The 22,270-nt window shown below is 39.1% G+C and overlaps 1 protein-coding gene across 4 annotated transcripts in view; it reads left to right on the top strand.

The window, feature by feature from the left end:
* The first annotated feature begins 4,923 nt into the window (after positions 1 to 4,923).
* Positions 4,924 to 22,270, top strand: part of LOC143290360 (uncharacterized) — a 68,618-nt gene continuing 51,271 nt past the window's right edge. The window contains exons 1-4 of one of the 4 annotated variants that reach the window (XM_076599731.1): positions 4,924 to 5,017; positions 6,574 to 6,653; positions 8,357 to 8,524; positions 8,688 to 8,712. In XM_076599731.1, coding sequence (XP_076455846.1) covers positions 8,453 to 8,524; positions 8,688 to 8,712 — 97 coding nt within the window. In that variant the 5' untranslated portion in view covers positions 4,924 to 5,017; positions 6,574 to 6,653; positions 8,357 to 8,452. Of the gene's footprint in view, positions 5,018 to 6,573; positions 6,654 to 8,352; positions 8,525 to 8,687; positions 8,713 to 22,270 lie in introns of all 4 variants that reach the window. The other 3 variants (XM_076599730.1, XM_076599733.1, XM_076599732.1) reach the window with 3 other exon arrangements.

Here is a 22,270-nt window from a genome sequence, read left to right as displayed (position 1 = left end):
ATCGTCCGGTCGGAATCCATTCATCTCGGTGTGTACCTGGACGACTGGCTCATTCTGGCCCAGTCACAGGCCCTGTGTCAGAGGTATACGGCCAGACTTCTAGACCTTTGCTCCCAACTAGGCTTCCTCACGAACCAGGAGAAATGTGATCTGTCCCCAAGTCAGTCCTTTGACTTCTTAGGGATGAGATTCGACATGCTGTCCATGATAGTCTCCCCTTCCTTCGAAGCAGATTTCCTGCTCAGAGAGGTGGCTAGGGGTGCCTCTCTGAAGGAAGCTAGAAACCCCAGGAGAGTGCCCCTGTGGGACTTGTCCCTGGTGCTTGATTTCATTCCAAAGCAACCCTTCAAGCTTTTGGGTACTATTCCTTTCGACTTACTCACCCTCAAGACCACTTTCCTTCTGTTGCTGGCCAAGGGCTGTCATAGAAGCGAGATTCATGGTCTTAGTGGAATGCCACAAGATCTGGCCTTCCACAGAGATGGTTCCATCACTCTTCGTTTCCTTCCAGATTTTCTGGCTAAGAACCAAGACCCTGAGGTCCCTTCCCCCTCTCTGAGGGTCAGACCCTTGTCTGATATTCTTGCCCAAGACGATGAGGACAGGCATCTCTGCCCTGTTCGGTGCCTCAAATACTATTGGGATAGGTCTCGCCACAGGTGTTCTTCTCAGAGACGTCTTCTCATCCACCTCAATGAGAATTACAAGAAAGACAACATTGCAGGCACCATTTCCCGCTGGGTTTCCCAAGTCATTCTTAGAGCCTACTCTCATGCTCACAGGGATATCAGCTGTCTTAATCCCAGAGCACATTAAGTGCAGGCCATAGCCACTTCAGCTGCTTTCCAGCACTCAGTGCCACTGCAGCATGTCTTGGAGGCAGCCTTCTGGCAGTCTGAGAATCCTTTCATCAACTTCTACCTCAGGGATTTCTGTATGACCAGGGCTGACGGTTCCAAGGGGATTTCCTTTGTCACAGCTAACACTGCCGTCTCGGTTACAAGGGCTCCCCATGCGATCCAGTAGGCGTTGCCCTCCTCCATTTGCTTTAAATTCTGCATCAGTTTGACATGGTACAGTATATAACACCAAAAGGAGGAGTTTGTATTATACTCCCCGTTTGGTGATACATTTACTTACAATGTCAAACTGGAATGCCCGCCAGTCCGTCCCCGCGTCTCTGCCGTGGTTCTTATGGGGCATTTTCTTGATGGCCACAGAATGATTCAGCGCTTGTAGCTTTTAGAGGCGTTTGATTGGCTAAGAGCGGACCGGGAAAGACGGGCGTCTTTTCACTGTTAACCGCGCGAAATTTGGCCAAGTAAAGCAAACCAACAGGCCCAGTTTGCATCAGTTTGACATGGTAAGTATATGTATCACCAAACAGGGAGTATAATACAAACTCCTCCTATATGTCTCAAAATCATGCTAAGTTTTATAAATGCATCAAAGCACACAATGATCTCCAGCTGTTTCAAGACAGTGCAGAAAGTAATTAGAAGAAAAGAATAAATGAAGATACTAAAATGGGGAGGAGATAATATCTTGTGCAAAAAGACCCAGAGAAAACACTGGTGTTCACTGACGAAGTGCTGACCATAGAACATGGGGGTTAAATCAGAGACAACAGTGAGTGTCACAATGGACTGGGAGACCAGTGGTAACATCATTCCATGAAAATAGTAAAAAAGAAAAAGAAAAAAAAAAGGTTGGATGCTCCCTTCTGTGAGAATATGAGATGAAACTTTTTCAGAGAAAACAGAAAATCACAAGACCAAATGCACACCGCTCATGACGGGACAAGCTGAAGACAGTATGTCATGTGTGCTTCCTAAGTCCTCACGACGGGACAAGCTGAAGACAGTGTGTCATGTGTGCTTCCTAAGTCCTCATGACGGGACAAGCTGAAGACAGTGTGTCATGGGTGCTTCCTAAGTCCTCATGACGGGACAAGCTGAAGACAGTGTGTCATGGGTCCTTCCTAAGTCCTCATGACGGGACAAGCTGAAGACAGTGTGTCATGTGTGCTTCCTAAGTCCTCATGACGGGACAAGCTGAAGACAGTGTGTCATGTGTGCTTCCTAAGTCCTCATGACGGGACAAGCTGAACACGGTATGTTTTGGGTCCTTCCTAAGTCCTCATGACGGGACAAGCTGAAGACAGTATATCTTGGGTGCTTCCTCAGTCCTAAGTCCTCATGACGGGACAAGCTGAAGACAGTGTGTCATGGGTCCTTCCTAAGTCCTCATGACGGGACAAGCTGAAGACAGTGTGTCATGGGTCCTTCCTAAGTCCTCATGACGGGACAAGCTGAAGACAGTGTGTCATGGGTCCTTCCTAAGTCCTCATGACAGGACAAGCTGAAGACAGTATGTCTTGGGCCGTGCTTCCTCAGTCCTAAGTCCTCATGACGGGACAAGCTGAACCATGCCGACCCCATGTTGATTTTTCTAGCACCAGAGAGTGTATGCCTCTTTCACGGAAAGACGTACGTGTATTTTCGTTGATTTTTCTGAATCTTGTGCTCCTCTTTTAGCTGCTTTATCAGCAATTTCATTGCCAGAGATGCCCACATGAGAAATCACCCAACAGAAACTGACACAGTACCTTTAATCCTCAAACAATGTACCAAATGATTTGCCTCAATAACTAAGTCAGGTCTTGTTTCAAGGCTAAATGATTATAGAACATAAGGTATGGATTTGGAATCAACAAATAATGCAATTTTAGACTAGAAAACTATTGATAACTTGTCAAGTAGTTCAAAGCTTGTATAATACCAGTAAGCTAAGCCGTAAATATGGAAATATTTTTTCCAATAAAGCGGCAAGATTTTTCAACATTAAAAGCAGGAATAGAAAAGCCACGCCAACCGGCATTTTTGTCATCAAGAATCGATCCATCAGTAAATATATGGAGGTAAATTCTTGCACCAAAATATATCAGAAATGTTGGCTATCTGGAACTGTATAACAGATATGGAAAACATCGATAGTTGAACCAGTTTTAAAAGCAGGAAAACCTAAACGTGAAAAGAAAAAAAATATATATATAGGCTTATTGCTTTGACCTCGCATGTCAGTAAATTTATGGAAAGATAGTCCTGCTGAGAATAAAACATACTTCTGTGAAAAAATACAATATCATGCCAGTGAACAATGCAGGTTTTAGAAAAGGGTATCAACGGTCGAACACCTAGAAAAGATTACAACTCAAAATGAAACATCAGTTTGCCCGCAGAAAAAGCGCCTTAGCAATGTTTTTTGACGTTAAAAAAGCGTACCATCAGGTTTGGCACAAACGCTTGCTAAACAAATTGAAATCAGTTGGAATACCTGGTAATCTGTATGGGTATATAAAAAGCTTTTTTATTTATCTATCTATTTATCTATTTTTTATAATCTAATCAGTAGAACTCTTCCAGCAGGGGTGCGAACAAATTATTCTTTACCATGTAGACTTGACATGGGAATTCCACAGGGCTAAATTATAGCCCCTATACTCTTTGATTTTCTTATTCACTGAGGATCTCGGCCCAAAGGCATTGTCAAATCGTGTAGTTTCAGTGCAGTATATATGCTGATGATATCTGTAGTGGATGGGTATCTTTTTACAAAAAGTCAACACCACAAAGAACACGTACAGAAATACGTACGGCGTTTGTACCAAGCCAGTCTTGATAACTTTGGTAACTATATGTTTGAAAATGGTCTATCTTTGTCAGTTGAGAGAAAAAACGTGAATGATGTTGTTTAATTCGGATGGTAACCCATCTTGCATGTCCATTTAAAAAAACAACAACTTGGTGACGTCATTGATTATAAACAAGTGGCAAAGTTTTTGGGTGTTTACTTTACTTCAAACGCGGACACGGAACACTCACTTCAATTACATCTTAACAAAGGCAAGGAAAAGTATTAATTTTATGAAGACTGATTATAAACCGCGTACCTTAGAATTCGGAAATGGATACAAAAACATTGATTCATCTTTCCATGGTCCTTGCAAGATCTAAGATAACGTATGCACACACACACACACACACACACACACACACACACACACACAATTTTTGGCCGCACCTAAATATCTATCATAAAACTCTGAATCAAGGTGTAGACAAAAAGGCTATCAAAATTGCCCTCGGAGTGCCCTCCAACCAGGAAACATATAAAAACAGCCGGAATTCTTCCTCTTAATGAACATCGTAAGCTAGCAACAGCAAAATTCGCTGTAAGATATACTTCAGTGACAGAAAATTTCATTGCTGATGAGCTGGCAGTAAGATCTGGCATTGATTTTCCAAAAAGAGCTAAAGCCACTTTCCCACAAGAAACAGTTGGAACTTGCACTTCAAATTTGTTTAAAGAATCTGGTGCTAACATGAAGGAGTATGCTGTAGCACCACCTTATACTCCTGTTTTCTATGTGGGAAATGTTGAAAGCAGATTTTGATCTTGATTAATCTGAAACAAAAAGGGAGAAATTATCAATATCATGACGATTACTGATAGAATACACATAACAGAAGAGAGAGAGAGAGAGAGAGAGAGAGAGAGAGAGAGAGAGAGAAGTAGGGTGGTGGGTGGGTTAAATAACATACGATAGAATACTGATTAATATGAGTACAAAAAAAGCACCAGTTTATGGTCAATGCACGTGGCACACAAACTAGCTGAAATATTTTAGCTTTATCCTTCTTAAATAATTATTGTTATAAATGCAACTCTTGATATGGTATGGTATGATATGGTATGGTGTTTATTAAAAAAAAAAAAAGAAAGAAAAAAAAAGGGACAAATTTAGTATTGTGTATTCGATGAAGATGACGGCTGCATATATACTCGATCGATCCATGAATATCTGCTTGACATATATCCACAAGCATAAAATATGCAAGGAAGCAAGCACTTCTGACCAATGAGAAGCACCCATATGCGCCCGTTCTTGTCGTAAGCAAATGGCGAACGGGAATGGCCACCAGCGAATGTGACTTTCATGATCACAAATATCATAGTAAGTTATTCCAGTGCACTTTCCATATCATGCATTCCGTAGAAAAAAATACTCTAAACGACAAACATTTGATGATTTGATTGTGTAGATATGGCGATGGTTATCTGCTTCATTTGATGAAATAGATAATTTTTCCACAACTAAGATCTACCTGGGCACGCAAAAGCGACTCGAATCGATGTCAGTTCAACGCAGTTGTTGGCAAGCAGATGCTCTTCATTCGTCGACAAGCATTAATTAATCGTGACATATAGATTTATAGATAGGTCATGTTTGATATTTTTAGCATTGTTTCATCGTCTGGGTTAACGCTCACTGCACAATATATGCACGGGCAGGACCAGGTTTCTCGATTGCAGAAGTGTAAGTTCATCAGTTGTTTCCTTCATTTCTTCATCCTTATTTCTTACTTTTTACTTTCTCTCTTACGATTAACTGCTTGATTTGATTTTTTTGATGTAGAGACAACACAATAACATCACTGACATTAGTCTTTGTGCATAACATTTCATGATGTTGGGTGGTGTCACTGGATGGTAACACACAGGTACTGGTGTGATGGCTATGACTGAGTATGAAGCCACTTATGTCTCGCAAAAAATCTAAATGGTGGAACAAGAATGGAATAGGTCTTATACCTAAATTTATCTTATTCAAAGAACAGATACTGATACATGTAATGATGCATATATTTGTGCACGCTATATTTCCTCAGTTCCAGGAAAGGTTTCATCTTTCAAGTTTCAATTTCTTGGCACCTTTCCAACTTCCCCTGGACAAGATAGAAATACTTGTTAGTTTTGTCACTGTGGAGCCTGCAGAATACACTAAATATTTAGAGATAATTAATTCTAGGAAGCCAGGTTATTTGTCAGGGCAGTCAGTTAAAATATTTGTCATTCTTAAAGTTATATGCTTTTTTTTATTTTTTTTTTACAAGGCTCACTACAATTTGCTACTGCAGTGCTGGCTATAGGGAACAAGCGATGACATCATGAAACTAGGATTGTCAGTTATTTCCCTTTATTTCGGTCCTGGCCATTTCAACAGTACTTAAGTTGATTCAATGATCTGACTTGCCAGAACATCTCGTGCTCTTGATCGATTAACAAGTGTAAAATAGGAAAGCAGAGGAGTTGATGATGTGCATGCTTTTTAATAATTTTATACTTTTCATTTATTTATTTTATTTATTTATTTTTTAAACATTTATTTTTCTTTTCCAATTTGGTAACACATGGAAGTTTAATGTAAGTATATACATAGGAAGGGGAGGGGGAACAATACAGAAAAAACATACAAAAGGAACAAAAAAAAAAGATGCAACATACATAGTATTTTTGTGAAATACACAATCTTTACATTTATTTTCACTCTTCATTGCAGGTTTTTATTATACTTAACACACATTTGTTTTCACTCTTGATTGCAGGTTTATATATATATATATATATTTTTTTTTATATTATACTTTAATCTTAACATGCGTTATTTTCACTCTTCTTTGCAGGTTTTTATTATACTTAATAGACATTTATTTTCACTCTTCATTGCAGGTTTGAACTTTAAGATCAAGACGACTGATCAGCTTCAGGACCCAAAGATAGTTGCAAGTTGTGACGTTGCCTCACTTCAGGTTTGATGTTTGCCATTGAAATTCATCTTGTTATGTGTGCTCCTATAGATTTTTTCATTATTTGTTTGAAATCCATGATTTTCTTCTGTATGTCTGAAGTGTTTTTATGCTTATGTTTAAACTTATAACTGTGCAGTGAAGCAATCAAATACCAAGGTATTATTATTATTATTACAAATAATATGGTAAGCACACCAGTAAAATATACTGATATGAAAATAGGAACTGGTGGGTGCAGGAAGGGTTGGAATGGAACACAATGATGTTCCTTCATCATTGCAATGGCTTAACTGTTTCATCGCCAGAGGTGCAGAGCTAGCTCACTGTACAAACTAGCTGAGCAGCAGTACATTTCTGTCTAAACCAGCTGTTCAGGAGTGGGAAAACTGTGTCACCCAGCAACCCACTTTAACCTGCTATAACCTCGTTTCTTCTCATTCAATCTTCTTCATTCATTGCTCAGACAATACACACTTCCCAGCAGTATGGTGTACTGTGTGGAGACAAGACAGACTGACCAGCAGTATGGTGTACTGTGTGCAGACAGACAAGACACTGACCAGCAGTATGGTGTACTGTGTGGAGACAAGACAGACTGACCAGCAGTATGGTGTACTGTGTGCAGACAGACAAGACACTGACCAGCAGTATGGTGTACTGTGTGCAGACAAGACAGACTGACCAGCAGTATGGTGTACTGTGTGCAGACAGACAAGACAGACTGACCAGCAGTATGGTGTACTGTGTGCAGACAGACAAGACACACTGACCAGCAGTATGGTGTACTGTGTGCAGACAGACAAGACACACTGACCAGCAGTATGGTGTACTGTGTGCAGACAGACAAGACAGACTGACCAGCAGTATGGTGTACTGTGTGCAGACAGACAGGACACACTGACCAGCAGTATGGTGTACTGTGTGCAGACAGACAAGACAGACTGACCAGCAGTATGGTGTACTGTGTGCAGACAGACAAGACAGACTGACCAGCAGTATGGTGTACTGTGTGCAGACAAGACAGATTGACCAGCAGTATGGTGTACTGTGTGCAGACAGACAAGACACACTGACCAGCAGTATGGTGTACTGTGTGCAGACAGACAGGACACACTGACCAGCAGTATGGTGTACTGTGTGCAGACAGACAGGACACACTGACCAGCAGTATGGTGTACTGTGTGCAGACAGACAAGACAGATTGACCAGCAGTATGGTGTACTGTGTGCAGACAGACAAGACAGACTGACCAGCAGTATGGTGTACTGTGTGGAGACAAGACAGACTGACCAGCAGTATGGTGTACTGTGTGCAGACAGACAAGACAGACTGACCAGCAGTATGGTGTACTGTGTGCAGACAGACAAGACCCACTGACCAGCAGTATGGTGTACTGTGTATGGAGACAAGACAGACTGACCAGCAGTATGGTGTACTGTGTATAGAGACAAGACAGACTGACCAGCAGTATGGTGTACTGTGTGCAGACAGACAAGACACACTGACCAGCAGTATGGTGTACTGTGTGCAGACAGACAAGACACACTGACCAGCAGTATGGTGTACTGTGTATAGAGACAAGACAGACTGACCAGCAGTATGGTGTACTGTGTGCAGACAAGACAGACTGACCAGCAGTATGGTGTACTGTGTATAGAGACAAGACACACTGACCAGCAGTATGGTGTACTGTGTGCAGACAGACAAGACACACTGACCAGCAGTAGAGCGGAAGCAGACTGAGTGGTCAGCATCAGAGCCAAGGCAGTGTGTCCAGTGGAGGCTGCAGGGAGCCATGGATGGTGGAAAGGCGGGAGGCAGGGGGGCCCCCAAGACAGGGCCAACAACCCCTTCCCCTTCCAAAGCCCAAGGTACTTTGTCCTTTGTGCTTTGCTTCTCTCTGATGGCTGTTCTTTGTAAGGTTGACAAGTAGAAAGTGTTGGTTGAGATTGTGTAGGTAAAGAGGACTGGTGCCCTGTGTGCATGACATTGGACAGGTATGTACACCACTGTGCTGTTTGCTGCATGTTTCAGACATCCTGGCAGCGTCTTGACACATGTAAGCAGTCTCTTAATTGATGACTTATTGGCCTAGTGCTGAAAGTTGATACTCCAGTTCATTCAGTTAATATCAGACAGTTCATCGTCAGCTCATCCCATTTTCTTGAAGTGACAACCATTCTTTGCTCCGTCTTGATAGAGGGTACAGTTTTCATTCTGTATTTGTTTTCTTTATTTTTTTTTCATTGGTGATGCATCATCAAGTTTTGGTTTACTTTCTTGTCTTTTTCTTCATTTCCTTGATTAAATGTGCTTGCAGTCATCATTGCTTCTATCACATTTGCAGATCATTAATTTTATGGCAGGAGTTTATACTACCACAGTAACAGTGTTACACGGGTAGGATCACATTTGAACAGACATTGTAATGTTGGGCTTAGAATGGTTTTTTTTCTGGTTAGAGGAAAGTTGGGGATTTAGTGAATAGATTGAGGTGCTGGTCATGCAAGACTCTTTTAAGTTCTGTGGAGTATTTTTGTGCCATGTCTAGTTTGATGAATGTGAACAACAGATATTAAGATTTCATTCTGTTCTTTGTTAGATTGTTTCCATTATTTTCTGTTACTTTGATCAAAATATTTGAAATAGTAATGTTATATTTTTCTCTGTGGAAAGTAGTCAGTCTCTCCAGTATATTAAAGTTTTTTTGAACTGTACATCCTGTTATATGTATTCTTACACATATGTCAATCACAGTTGAGAAGATGACTATAGCTATAGCAATGCGGTCACTGTTATAAAAGCAGTAGGATTATAAATGAGTTCTAAAAATCAGTCAGTTTTAAACTTGAACAGTTCTTGGAAGTGAATGAAAAATAAAATTGAACAGAGACAGGTTGTGAGCAAAAGTTCTTGGTTGAAAACGCCACTTTACCAGTGGTGAACTTCTGTGTAGTAAAAGGTTCAAGGGCAGTCAGAATGACCGAATTAATTTCTCAAGCGAGCTTTGGCTTATGGTTACACTGGAACTCTTGGCATGGCATGGCTAGGCCTTGTGGAAGAGAGGGAAGAGGGGAAAATAGAAGGGAACCAAAACCAGCAGTAAGACATGAAGGGAACAATGCCAAGTGTAGGACAATGTATGGTGATTGCCTGGTTGGTGTGTACTGTGTTTTCTGTTGGTTTTCTGATCCCTTTCTTGCTTTGTATTATTTCCGTCATGTTTGGAACTTGCTTATCAACTATCCAGTTTTAGGATTGATTTTCTCCTAACCATAATGCTGTGCAGTATGGAATGTTTTCATGTGTTGAGAGATGTGTGTATGTGTGAGAGAGAGAGAGAGAGAGAGAGAGTGTGTGTGTTAAACATGAATAATGATATTGAGTATTTGAGGGATACTGAATACAAGGACACGGAAAGAGACAGGTCAAGAACAGTGTGTACACCAGGATATTGAGTACAATGACACGGAAAGTGACAAGTCTAGAACAGTGTGTACACCAGGATATTGAGTACAATGACACAGAAAGTGACAAGTCTAGAATAGTGTGTACGCCAGGATATTGAGTACAGTGACACAGAAAGTGACAAGTCTAGAATAGTGTGTACACCAGGATATTGAGTACAATGAATTTAGTGACACAGAAAGTGACAAGTCTATAATAATGTGCACAATGGAATGTTGAGTACAGTGACAGAAAGTGAAATGTACACTGGCTGGATATTGAGTACAATGACACAGAAAGTGACAAGTCTAGAATAGTGTGTACACCAGGATATTGAGTACAGTGACACAGAAAGTGACAAGTCTAGAATAGTGTGTACACCAGGATATTGAGTACAGTGACACAGAAAGTGACAAGTCTAGAATAGTGTGTACACCAGGATATTGAGTACAATGACACAGAAAGTGACAAGTCTAGAATAGTGTGTACACTGGGATATTGAGTACAATGACACACAAAGTGACAAGTCTAGAACAGTGTGTACACCGGGATATTGAGTACAATGACACAGAAAGTGACAAGTCTAGAATAGTGTGTACACCAGGATATTGAGTACAATGACACAGAAAGTCTAGAATAATGTGCACAACGGAATGTTGAGTACAGTGACACAGAAAGTGACATGTACACTGGCGGGATATTGAGTACAATGACACAGAAAGTGACAAGTCTAGAACAGTGTGTACACCAGGATATTGAGTACAATGACACAGAAAGTGACAAGTCTAGAATAGTGTGTACACTGGGATATTGAGTACAATGACACTGAAAGTGACAAGTCTAGAACAGTGTGTACACCAGGATATTGAGTACAGTGACACAAAGTGACAAGTCTAGAATCGTGTGTACACCGGGATATTTAGTACAGTGACACAGAAAGTGACATGTACACTGGCGGGATATTGAGTACAATGACACAGAAAGTGACGAGTCTAGAACAGTGTGTACACCGGGATATTGAGTAGAATGACACAGAAAGTGACATGTACACTGGGATATTGAGTACAATGACACAGAAAGTGACGAGTCTAGAACAGTGTGTACACTGGGATATTGAGTTCAATGACACAAAGTGACAAGTCGAGAATGACAAGTCTAGAACATTGTGTACACCAGGATATTGATATGATGACACACAAAGTGACAAGTCTAGAACAGTGTGTATAGTGGGATATTGAGTTCAGTGACGCAAAGTGACAAGTCTAGAACAGTGAGTACACCGGGATCTTGAGTTCAGTAACACATAGGCAGGTCTAGAATAGTGTGTACACCGGGATATCGAGCACAATGACACAAAGTGACAAGTCTGGAACAGTGTGTACACTGGGATATTGAGTTCAGTGACACAAAGTGACAAGTCGAGAATAGTGTGTATACCGGGATATTTAGTACAATGACACAAAGTAACATGTACACCAGGATATTGAGTACAGTGACACAAAGTGACAAGTCTAGAACAGTGAGTACACCGGGATATTGAGTTCAGTGACACATAGGCAGGTCTAGAATAGTGTGTACACCGGGATATCGAGCACAATGACACAAAGTGACAAGTCTGGAACAGTGTGTACACTGGGATATTGAGTTCAGTGACACAAAGTGACAAGTCGAGAATAGTGTGTATACCGGGATATTTAGTACAATGACACAAAGTAACATGTACACCAGGATATTGAGTACAGTGACACAAAGTGACAAGTCTAGAACAGTGTGTACACCAGAATATTGAGTACAATGACACAGAATGCGACAAGTCTAGAATAGTGTATACACCGGGATATTGAGTACAGTGACACAAAGTGACAAGTCTAGAACAGTGTGTAGACTGGGATGTTGATTACAATGACACAGAAAGTGACAAGTCTAGAATAGTGTGTACATTGGGATACAAAGTATTGAGTTCAAAGACCTAAGACAGCACTGACTTTGTGTTCAGTTGTTCTGACTTGAACAGGAGTTATCTTGCTAATTTGGACCACCCACGTCTCCATTGATTACATTTCAGATAACAGTGTGTAGGTGAGTTCCATAATCTGGTTGGCTACTCAGTCACTGACTCGCACTGGATGAAGAAAGAGAGTAAAAGTACTAAAAACAAAATAAGAACCCTGATATTGTCAGCAGAAAAGTCTGTGATATGAGAATGAAGATATGATTATGAATATTGAAGGAAGCTCATGTATCATAGTCTTTTGTTTTCCCATTTCTGTTTTAGCCTTTGCATGTATTAGTGTTATGTTCATGATATTTCTCAAGCAGTTTGAATCCTTGTTCGTTTGACTGCGGTTGAAAGTTGAGCACATTATCAGTGTTTTTGTCAGTCCACTTGCACTTAGCTCCTGCCTGTGGAGATTGGCTCACCTGACACTGTTTCTCTGAAATCTTGTTATTATGTTGCCTTTGACTGCTAGAATTGACCAAAACATCAAATTAAAGTGATCATGTGGATTGGTTGTGTGGTCATATTTTATACTATTCATAATCAGCAGTTCATATTAAGCTATATATATATATATGGCATTACATTTGTTTTATCAAATGCCAAATCATTTTTAATTGTCTTATCAATGTTAATGTTTTGAAAATTTACAATTTATGCTTCATTTTTTTGTGTTAATCTCACTTGTGACTTTGTACATTCATACATGATATGTGTTTATGTCATAAACAATACACTTGTGTGAAAAGATTTGTAAAGTGTGGTTATAAGGAATTATTTGTCTTGCACAGAAAGAGCTCTTGATTTTGTTTGTTTGTTTTTTTTTGTTCAAATGGGCTGTTAGAAATGAAATAATTGTGTTGATATGCATGTGTTTTTGTGTGCGTGAACATGTGTGTGAGCTTGTATGAGCATACACATGCTATTTTTTAGAACAGTGGGGAAAAAGCTGTAGTGAGCAACAAGATTTAAGAGCTCTTTCCTTCAAACTTACCCATATGTGGTCTGTAAAGGGTTAGGTGACTGCACTTGCTACAGGTAATTTTGTTGGTGAAGGTCAGATGTTTAGATGCGTTTGTTGCATCAGCGCTTGATACTGTCAGCATTGTCATTGTAGGTGTGAGCAGTGATTGCAGCATGTGTTGGTTGGTGTTGAGCGTTGTCATCAAAACAGACAGTTGATGTGGACAGGAAGCCAAACATCCCTACTAGACACTTACCTCCCTTGACACCACATCCCTGACCATGACACTTACCTCCCTTGACACCACGTGCCTGCCCATGACACTTACCTCCCTTGATACCACGTCCCTGACCGTGACACTTACCTCCCTTGACACCACGTGCCTGCCCATGACACTTACCTCCCTTGATACCACGTCCCTGACCGTGACACTTACCTTCCCTACCACATGCAACTGTAGCAGGTGCTCCTGTCTTGTCGTGTTGGGATGTTTGGCCCTGGATCGACATGAACTAGTCACTTGTGTGTAACCTCACAGAGGCTGTGCATGTGTACAACTTTGACATACAGCATCTGTAACCATCATCCACATACGGTTCCAGTTTGCTGCCAGGCTAAAGGTCCAAAAACTTTGCTTGCACTTTTTTTTTGTTTGTATTTTTTTGGTTCTGTTTCTGACCTGTTGCACACTTGCATTTCATTTCTGAGCCCCTTGTTAACTTGCCCTCGACTGATCCATGGCTGTTTGTGTTGCTTGTTTGTACATGGTCCTTTCTCCCTCACTGCCCTGTGTATCTCAGGAATCCACAGGATTCCACGCTTAGTGGTAACTCAGAAACACACCTGGTTTTTGCTTCTTCTTAGAGTGAATCTTGGTTGGGAAACTTGTTGCTAAAATGATTTGTAAGGTTGATTTGTGTCAGGGAGAATTTGAGCGGGGGAGAATCCTGTCCTGTTAAAAAGGCTTTGAAGAGTAAGATGTACAAAAATACAAATGTTAAAGGTCATGGGGTTAGATATCTTTATGTGTGTTGGGAGGAGGATGCAAATGTATATGTCGTCACACAATTGTGGGTTTCTTTTACACTTATGGTAGCGTAAGATAGAATGACAAAAAGTAGTTGGTAAAATGTGAATATCAGTTGAAATACTTAAGGTATGTAATTGAAGAAGTGGAGTGTACCTGTTTAAAGGCAAAAAGGACCTGATGCAGCTTTCTTTAAAGATGGATAAGTATTTCTTATTTCCATTTCATTTAATTTTTTTTTTTCGGCTTAAGTGTTTGAAGCAGTTAAATGATTGGACAATCCTTCTCTCAAACATGATGATATTTATTATTTATGATCATAGATGTATTGTTTCTGTGTTGAAATACATCAGTGCTGTTTTGGCTTTCCAAATTTCTTCTTATGTGCATTGCACACTGCCAGCAAACTATTGTCAGAGAGAACAATTTCCAGCTGTATTTTGTGTACATAGTGCCCAGATAACAGACATTCAGTGCAGAAGTGTTAGATATTGTTATAAAACATAGCTTTGAAAAAAAAAAGAGAAGCTTTTGCAGACATTTCTTTAGAATAAAACTGTCAGATGATTATGCATTTCTTTAGAATGAAAATGTCAGGTGATTGTAAAAAGAGGTGTAATGATACGTATCTGAATTGGTCATGTGTATTTGATAATAACAAAAGCAGCAACAAGAAGAAGTAACTATCCTTTGTTGCAGTTCATTTTGCATTCTGGTTTTTTGTATTCCTTGAACTTTTAGATTTTGACTTTATTCTATTGAAAGATTTTAATTGGAACAGAAAAACGCCATGGCCAAAGAATCTATAGATATACCAGAATTTGTAAGTAAAGGGTTCATCATATTAGTTTCAGTGTAGTCTTTATTATTCAGTGAGGTAATCCATGAAATAAACCTATGAAGTATAGCTTTTTTTTATATTTTATTATTTTTTTAGATCGATTGATACCTGTGTATTCATAAAAGTACTTTAATCTGCTCAAGGCTTTCCATGAAGTACTTCATATGTAGATGGTGTCTCTCTTGTTCTGGAATGATTTGCTATATTGTATAATTTACTTGGTACGCATTCTTTTAATTTTTCATATTAACACCCACATGTACTTAGAACAATTTCTCCTTGCTACATGACTGTTTATACAAGCCAGTTTGGGTTTTGGTTAGCTCTGAATTTGAATTTATAATCGTTCTGTGTTGAAATAATATGTGGCTGTGATATAAAGCACGTTCTTTCCATTGAGCAAACTAAATCATTTTGTCTTTGTATTGAAGGTGTTGAAATTGGAATCTAAACAGGTAAAGTATCTTTATTTTGTATGGTGCCAATGTGTGTGCCATTATTATTTAGTCCTGCATTTATACTAAGACTTGGTCTTGTTAACGGTCAGTGGACACTTATGCACCAACTGTGTGTTATTTGAGGTAGGCTGTAAAGAGGTTCACGTTGTTGTTCAGTTGTTTTTTTTCAACAGTTTGACCTGTAAGTGTAAGTCAGCTCAGTGTGCTCAGTAAACGTTTGAGTGTTGATGGTCTTTGGGTGAAGTAAAGAAATGTTTGAGTGTTGATGGTCTTTTGGGTGAAGTAAAGAGGACAGTGAAGAAATTGATTGTTGTGCTTGGTTTAGGTAAGTACCCAAGGTGTGATCAAATGAAATTTGTTAGGATGACACACAGTGGTCATTGTGTGGTAGGTAAAGTGAAGAGATTTCACTGCTCCTAGCTGATAGTTCATGTGCGTTCCTTGACATCATTGTTGCTGGTGCCTAATGATTCAAACTAACAGCTGTCTCCTTTTGGTTTTCTTTCCATTCAATTGTTTATGATATTTAAAGACGGAAAAGGAACATGTGTTCATTCTTTTATCTGAGCTGTTAGTGTCAGCAGTAGTGTTTTTAAGGTTTTTGCATGGGCTTTGGGTACGGATTATGCATGCTGTGTTTAGATATCAGTCCTTTTCCGTTTGTACATTTTCTGCTGTAACAAGATATTACCGACACAAATTTGGCAAGCAAACTGGGACCTATGGACATTCATTTTTTGTCACTTGTCAAAAAGTACTTAGCTTGTACACATCAGATGTGGCTTTAGGATTGATATCATTCATTTTGTCATTTGTCAAATGGTACACATCAAATGTGGTTTTATGATTCATGTCAAATGGTACTTAGCTTGTGAACATCAAATGTTGCTTTAGGAGTGATTATTTTGTATAGATGAAAGACAGAGGTTATGTTTGTTTTGAGGAATGTGAGGGTCTGTGTGAGGGTCTGTGTAAAGAGTTACAGTGTCTGTACACTATGTCTTGAGGAATGTGAGGGTCTATGTAAAGAGTTACAGTGTCTGTACACTATGTCTTGAGGAATGTGAGGGTCTATGTAAAGAGTTACAGTGTCTGTACACTATGTCTTGAGGAATGTGAGGGTCTATGTAAAGAGTTACAGTGTCTGTACACTATGTCTTGAGGAATGTGAGGGTCTATGTAAAGAGTTACAGTGTCTGTACACTATGTCTTGAGGAATGTGAGGGTCTGTGTAAAGAGTTGCAGTGTCTGTACACTATATCTTGAGGAATGTGAGGGTCTGTGTAAAGAGTTACAGTGTCTGTACACTATGTCTTGAGGAATGTGAAGGTCTATGTAAAGAGTTACAGTGTCTGTACACTATGTCTTGAGGAATGTGAGGGTCTGTGTAAAGAGTTACAGTGTCTGAACATTATGTCTTGAGGAATGTGAGGGTCTGTGTGAGGGTCTGTGTAATGAGTTACAGTGTCTGTACACTGTGTCTTGAGGAATGTGAGGGTCTGTGTAAAGAGTTACAGTGTCTGTACACTATGTCTTGAGGAATGTGAGGGTCTATGTAAAGAGTTACAGTGTCTGAACACTATGTCTTGAGGAATGTGAGGGTCTGTGTAAAGAGTTACAGTGTCTGTACACTATGTCTTGAGGAATGTGAGGGTCTATGTAAAGAGTTCGTGTCTGTACACTATGTCTTGAGGAATGTGAGGGTCTATGTAAAGAGTTAGTGTCTGTACACTATGTCTTGAGGAATGTGAGGGTCTGTGTAGAGAGTTACAGTGTCTGAACACTATGTCTTGAGGAATGTGAGGGTCTGTGTAAAGAGTTAGTGTCTGAACACTATGTCTTGAGGAATGTGAGGGTCTGTGTAAAGAGTTACAGTGTCTGTACACTATGTCTTGAGGAATGTGAGGGTCTATGTAAAGAGTTAGTGTCTGTACACTATGTCTTGAGGAATGTGAGGGTCTGTGTGATGGTCTATGTAAAGAGTTTTAGTGTCTGTACAATGTGCCCATGTTAACTGGCTGGAGGGAAGATGAATGTATAACTATAAGACTGGAGTCTGTTGGAATGTCTCTCACAGTTTTTTTTTTTTGTGGAAGTATTATTGCTTACAAATTAATGGTGACATTTCTTGTTAATCAACAGCTTTAAGCCTGATTAAAGAGAGAAAAGTGTGGGTACAATATCTTTTTTGCACAGTGATCTCTCTTATGATATATGATGAATGATTATCATCAGTCCCATATCAGTGAGTTAGGAAGTTTCCTGTCTCATGCATTACCACCACACCCCCCCCCACCCCCCAAAGTAGCAATCATCCTCATTTAGATTTTTTATTTTATTTTATAACTTTCTTCATTATCTTTTTTAAGCACTGTCACCCCCTCCCCCACCTCCTGTCTTTACTTGCCTTAGCACTGAGTTGTGTAATTCATATGACTGTTTCAAAAAGTGATAAATATTGAGTTGTGTTAATTGATATGACTGCTTATGAAACTGATAAATATTGAGTTGTATAATTCAAGACTCCATCAACATTGGTAAATAGGAGAGATAGTCAGTACCAACTGGGGTGAATGAATATTTTAGGATTTGAAAATAATTGATCGTATATTTTGTAGGATAAAAGATGTAGTCTTGTGAATATTGTTACTTACATTTGGGTGGGAGTCATGAGCAGGTGTTGTTTGACACTGAGAAAGGAAGGTATAATTGGGTGGGAGTTGTCTGGAAACTTTTGTTTGCTGTCACTGCTCTTGTGTATATTTACTTAATAGTCCAGTTGTATTTTACTTGAATGGTCCTTTTGTCCCATCATTTTATTTTATTTCATAGAAATATGTGCCTTTCTCACGCAGTATGAATGTATAACCATTGACCTATATGTGCCTTTCTCAAGCAGTGTGAATGTATAACCATTGACCAAGATATGCCTTTCTCAAGCAGTGTGAATCTGTAATCATCTCTCTGGCAATATCTTCTTTTCTCTTGAACTGTTTGTGGAGAATCTCGTCTTATTAATGAGCAAAGCAAAGGCAAAGGTTGTGTTTTAAAAAGAAAGATTTATTCTTTCATCTGTTGGTCTGTTTGTGGCACAGTGGAGTGTTGAACACATTCATTGTGCCCTATTTGTTGGTTTGAAACAAGAGGAGGTTTTGAACTGGGCCTGACTTGTTCTCTTTCACTGGTGTGCTTATGCCCAGTTAACTGCTGTTTGTGTTTGCTGCTGAGGAATCTTTCATACATGTGCATGTCATTGCTTGTTTATAGACTTGTGTGAAGTGGTTTCAGGTCTGTGTTGTATATATTTTCGAAATGTAACAAAGTCTGTGCAGAAAATGTGAAGACCGAGAAGAAAAGGCAGAGCAGTGTGATGGTATTTTGCAGAAAGAGTAGAATTTGTAACGGATAAGGGAAGTGACAAAACGAGATGTCTTAAAGGAGCTTTGTCATATTCTTTTACTTGACTCATTTATGGCCTTTAATAAGGTACACATTTGTGTTGTAATTTATGTCCTTTGATAAGGTACTCATTTGTTAAAGTCAATCTGATCCATGTTGTAATTTACGTCCTTTGATAAGGTACTCCTTTGTTAAAATTAAAGCCTACCTGACCCATGTTGTAATTTATGTCCTTAAAAAGGTACTCCTTTGTTAAAGCCTGTCTGACCCATGTTGTAATTTATGTCCTTTAATAAGGTACTCCTTTGTTAAAGCCTACCTGACAAATGTTGTAATTTACGTCCTTTGATAAGGTACTCCTTTGTTAAAATTAAAGCCTACCTGACCCATGTTGTATTTTATGTCCTTTAATAAGATACTCCTTTGTTAAAGCCTGTCTGATCCATGTTGTAATTTACGTCCTTTGATAAGGTATTCCTTTGTTAAAGCCTACCTGACCCATGTTGTATTTTATGTCCTTTAATAAGATACTCCTTTGTTAAAGCCTGTCTGATCCATGTTGTAATTTACGTCCTTTGATAAGGTATTCCTTTGTTAAAATTAAAGCCTACCTGATCCATGTTGTAATTTATGTCTTTTAGTTTAATAAGGTACTCCTTTGTTAAAAGCCTATCTGATCCATGTTGTAATTTATGTCCTTTGATAAGGTACTCCTTTGTTAAACTTAAAGCCTACCTGATCCATGTTGTAATTTATGTCCTTTAATAAGATACTCCTTTGTTAAAGCCTACCTGAACCATGTTGTAATTTATGTCCTTTGATAAGGTATTCCTTTGTTAAAGCCTACCTGATCCATGTTGTAATTTACGTCCTTTGATAAGGTACTCCTTTGTTAAATTTAAAGCCTACCTGATCCATGTTGTAATTTATGTCCTTTAATAAGGTACTCCTTTGTTAAAGCCTACCTGAACCATGTTGTAATTTATGTCCTTTGATAATGTACTCCTTTGTTAAAGCCTACCTGATCCATGTTGTAATTTACGTCCTTTAATAAGGTACTCCTTTCTTAAAGCCTATCTGACCCATGTTGTAATTTATGTCCTTTAATAGTGTACTCCTTTCTTAAAGCCTACCTGATCCATGTAGTAATTTATGTCCTTTAATAAGGTACTCCTTTGGTAAAGCCTACCTGACCCATGTAGTAATTTATGTCCTTTAATAAGGTACTCCTTTGTTCTAGCCTACCTGATCCATGTGCCTAATCAACTATGTGTATCAGTGCTCTTTGTAAGGAGTGGATGTCTGACCTGTAACTTGTCTCTGTGCTGTGTGAAATTCCACATGTCCACATAGCCCCTACACTCACCTGTTTCCGTTTAACTTTATTTGCATCCGCTGCCCATTACTGGTGTAGTTCAGGCTTCATACTGATAGTGGGCAGTTTCTGTCGCTTCCGCTAACAAAAATTGGTTAGTGTACCCCACTACTCAGACATTGCATAAAGTTTCCCTGGTTTGATATTTCCCCATCATCATCATCATGTCATCACAAGCACATATGTGAAACGTCAGTATGAAGTCTCCCTAAATGCACATGGCTGGACGTATTCAGTTACACATTTTCAGTGGGGTTTTTTGGTGTTCTTTTTTTCTTATTGTTTTTTCTTTTTTTCTTTTCCTTTTTTTTTTAATGAGGTGTGTCACACTCATTTCAGTGCCTGGAAATAGGCTGGAAATTATAACAAACTATCAGGTTGATAATTTTCTTATTTTGAATGTTGCAAGATTTTTGTTGTTGTTTTTTTGTTGTTTTTTTTTAAATAGCTATCAGGAACATTTTTACATTATTATCAGTACTTGTTTGTATGCATTTTTAATCAGCTGCAATGTTAACAGTCTGTGGTCAGTTTGGTGAATTTGATTAGTAAATCAGTCATGTAACTTTGATTATTTTGTGGATAATGCACAAAGATAGCATAGTTTAATACATGGGCAATTGTTATCTCTAAATAAAGCTGTGAAAATAGGTGGAAAAGCAAGAATTATCTCTACTGTCTGAAAAGCAAGAATTATCTCTAAAAGCAAGAATTATCTCTACTGTCTGAAAAGCAAGAATTATCTCTAAAAGCAAGAATTATCTCTACTGTCAGAAAAGCCAGAATTATCTCTACTGTCTGAAAAGCAAGAATTATCTCTACTGTCGGTTAGCCACTTGACTATTGCTTTGTGTCAGCGTGTCAAATGAATGTTTTCATGTAGTTAGATGTGTACTGCTCAGTCAATCAGGTGGACAGAAAGAGAAATCATGAAACAACACATGTATTGCTTTGTTTTGTAGATTAGTTTGACCTCTTTGAAACAAACTGAATATGGAAAAAAAGCTTGATGACTGTGTGTAGAGTTACAAAGTATATTTCTCAACGTTGTGATAAACTGGTGCATATAGACAGGTAGTAACGGTTGTTGTTCCAGTGTTACACTTCAGAGTTATTTGGCTCAAAGTCTGGCCATTAAGACTTCATCAGAATCTTGATTTCCATGTTACAAGTTAAGTATGTACTGTCCTAAAACAATGCTGTGTTCCTATTGAGAAAAGAACTTACAACTCTTGAGACCAGCTGAGGTAGATATTTATAAATGTGTCATCACACATTAGTGTAGAATCGACCATTTCTACCCCACATCTTCCTGTGATAAGTGTGGACAGGGCCAGTTCAAGGCCGGTGGCCATGTTCATTCAGTTGAAATGAACAAGAACTGGTGATACAGTTGGGCAGTTAGTGTTCACGATCATAGAATGCCAGTGGCCATGTAGATTTAGCTGAAATGAACAAGAAGTGGTAATACAGTTTGGCAGTTAGTGTTCACAGTCATAGAATGCCAGTGGCCATGTAGATTTAGCTGAAATGAACAAGAAGTGGTAATACAGTTTGGCAGTTAGTGTTCACAGTCACAGAATGCCAGTGGCCATGTAGATTTAGCTGAAATGAACAAGAAGTGGTAATACAGTTTGGCAGTTAGTGTTCACAGTCATAGAATGCCAGTGGCCATGTAGATTTAGCTGAAATGAACAAGAAGTGGTAATACAGTTTGGCAGTTAGTGTTCACAGTCATAGAATGCCAGTGGCCATGTAGATTTAGTTGAAATGAACTAGAACTGGTAATACTGTTGGGCAGTTAGTGTTCACAGTCATAGAATGCCAGTGGCCATGTAGATTTAGTTGAAATGAACAAGAAGTGGTAATACAGTTGGGCAGTTAGTGTTCACAGTCATAGAATGCCAGTGGCCATGTAGATTTAGTTAAAATGAACAAGAAGTGGTGATACAGTTTGGCAGTTAGTGTTCACAGTCATAGAATGCCAGTGGCCATGTAGATTTAGTTGAAATGAACTAGAACTGGTAATACTGTTGGGCAGTTAGTGTTCACAGTCATAGAATGCCAGTGGCCATGTAGATTCAGCTGAAATGAACAAGAACTGGTA

Source organism: Babylonia areolata, chromosome 15, assembly GCF_041734735.1.
Source record: "Babylonia areolata isolate BAREFJ2019XMU chromosome 15, ASM4173473v1, whole genome shotgun sequence".
NCBI classification, from domain to species: Eukaryota; Metazoa; Mollusca; class Gastropoda; order Neogastropoda; family Buccinidae; genus Babylonia; species Babylonia areolata.
This window is presented reverse-complemented; position numbering and strand designations above follow the sequence as displayed.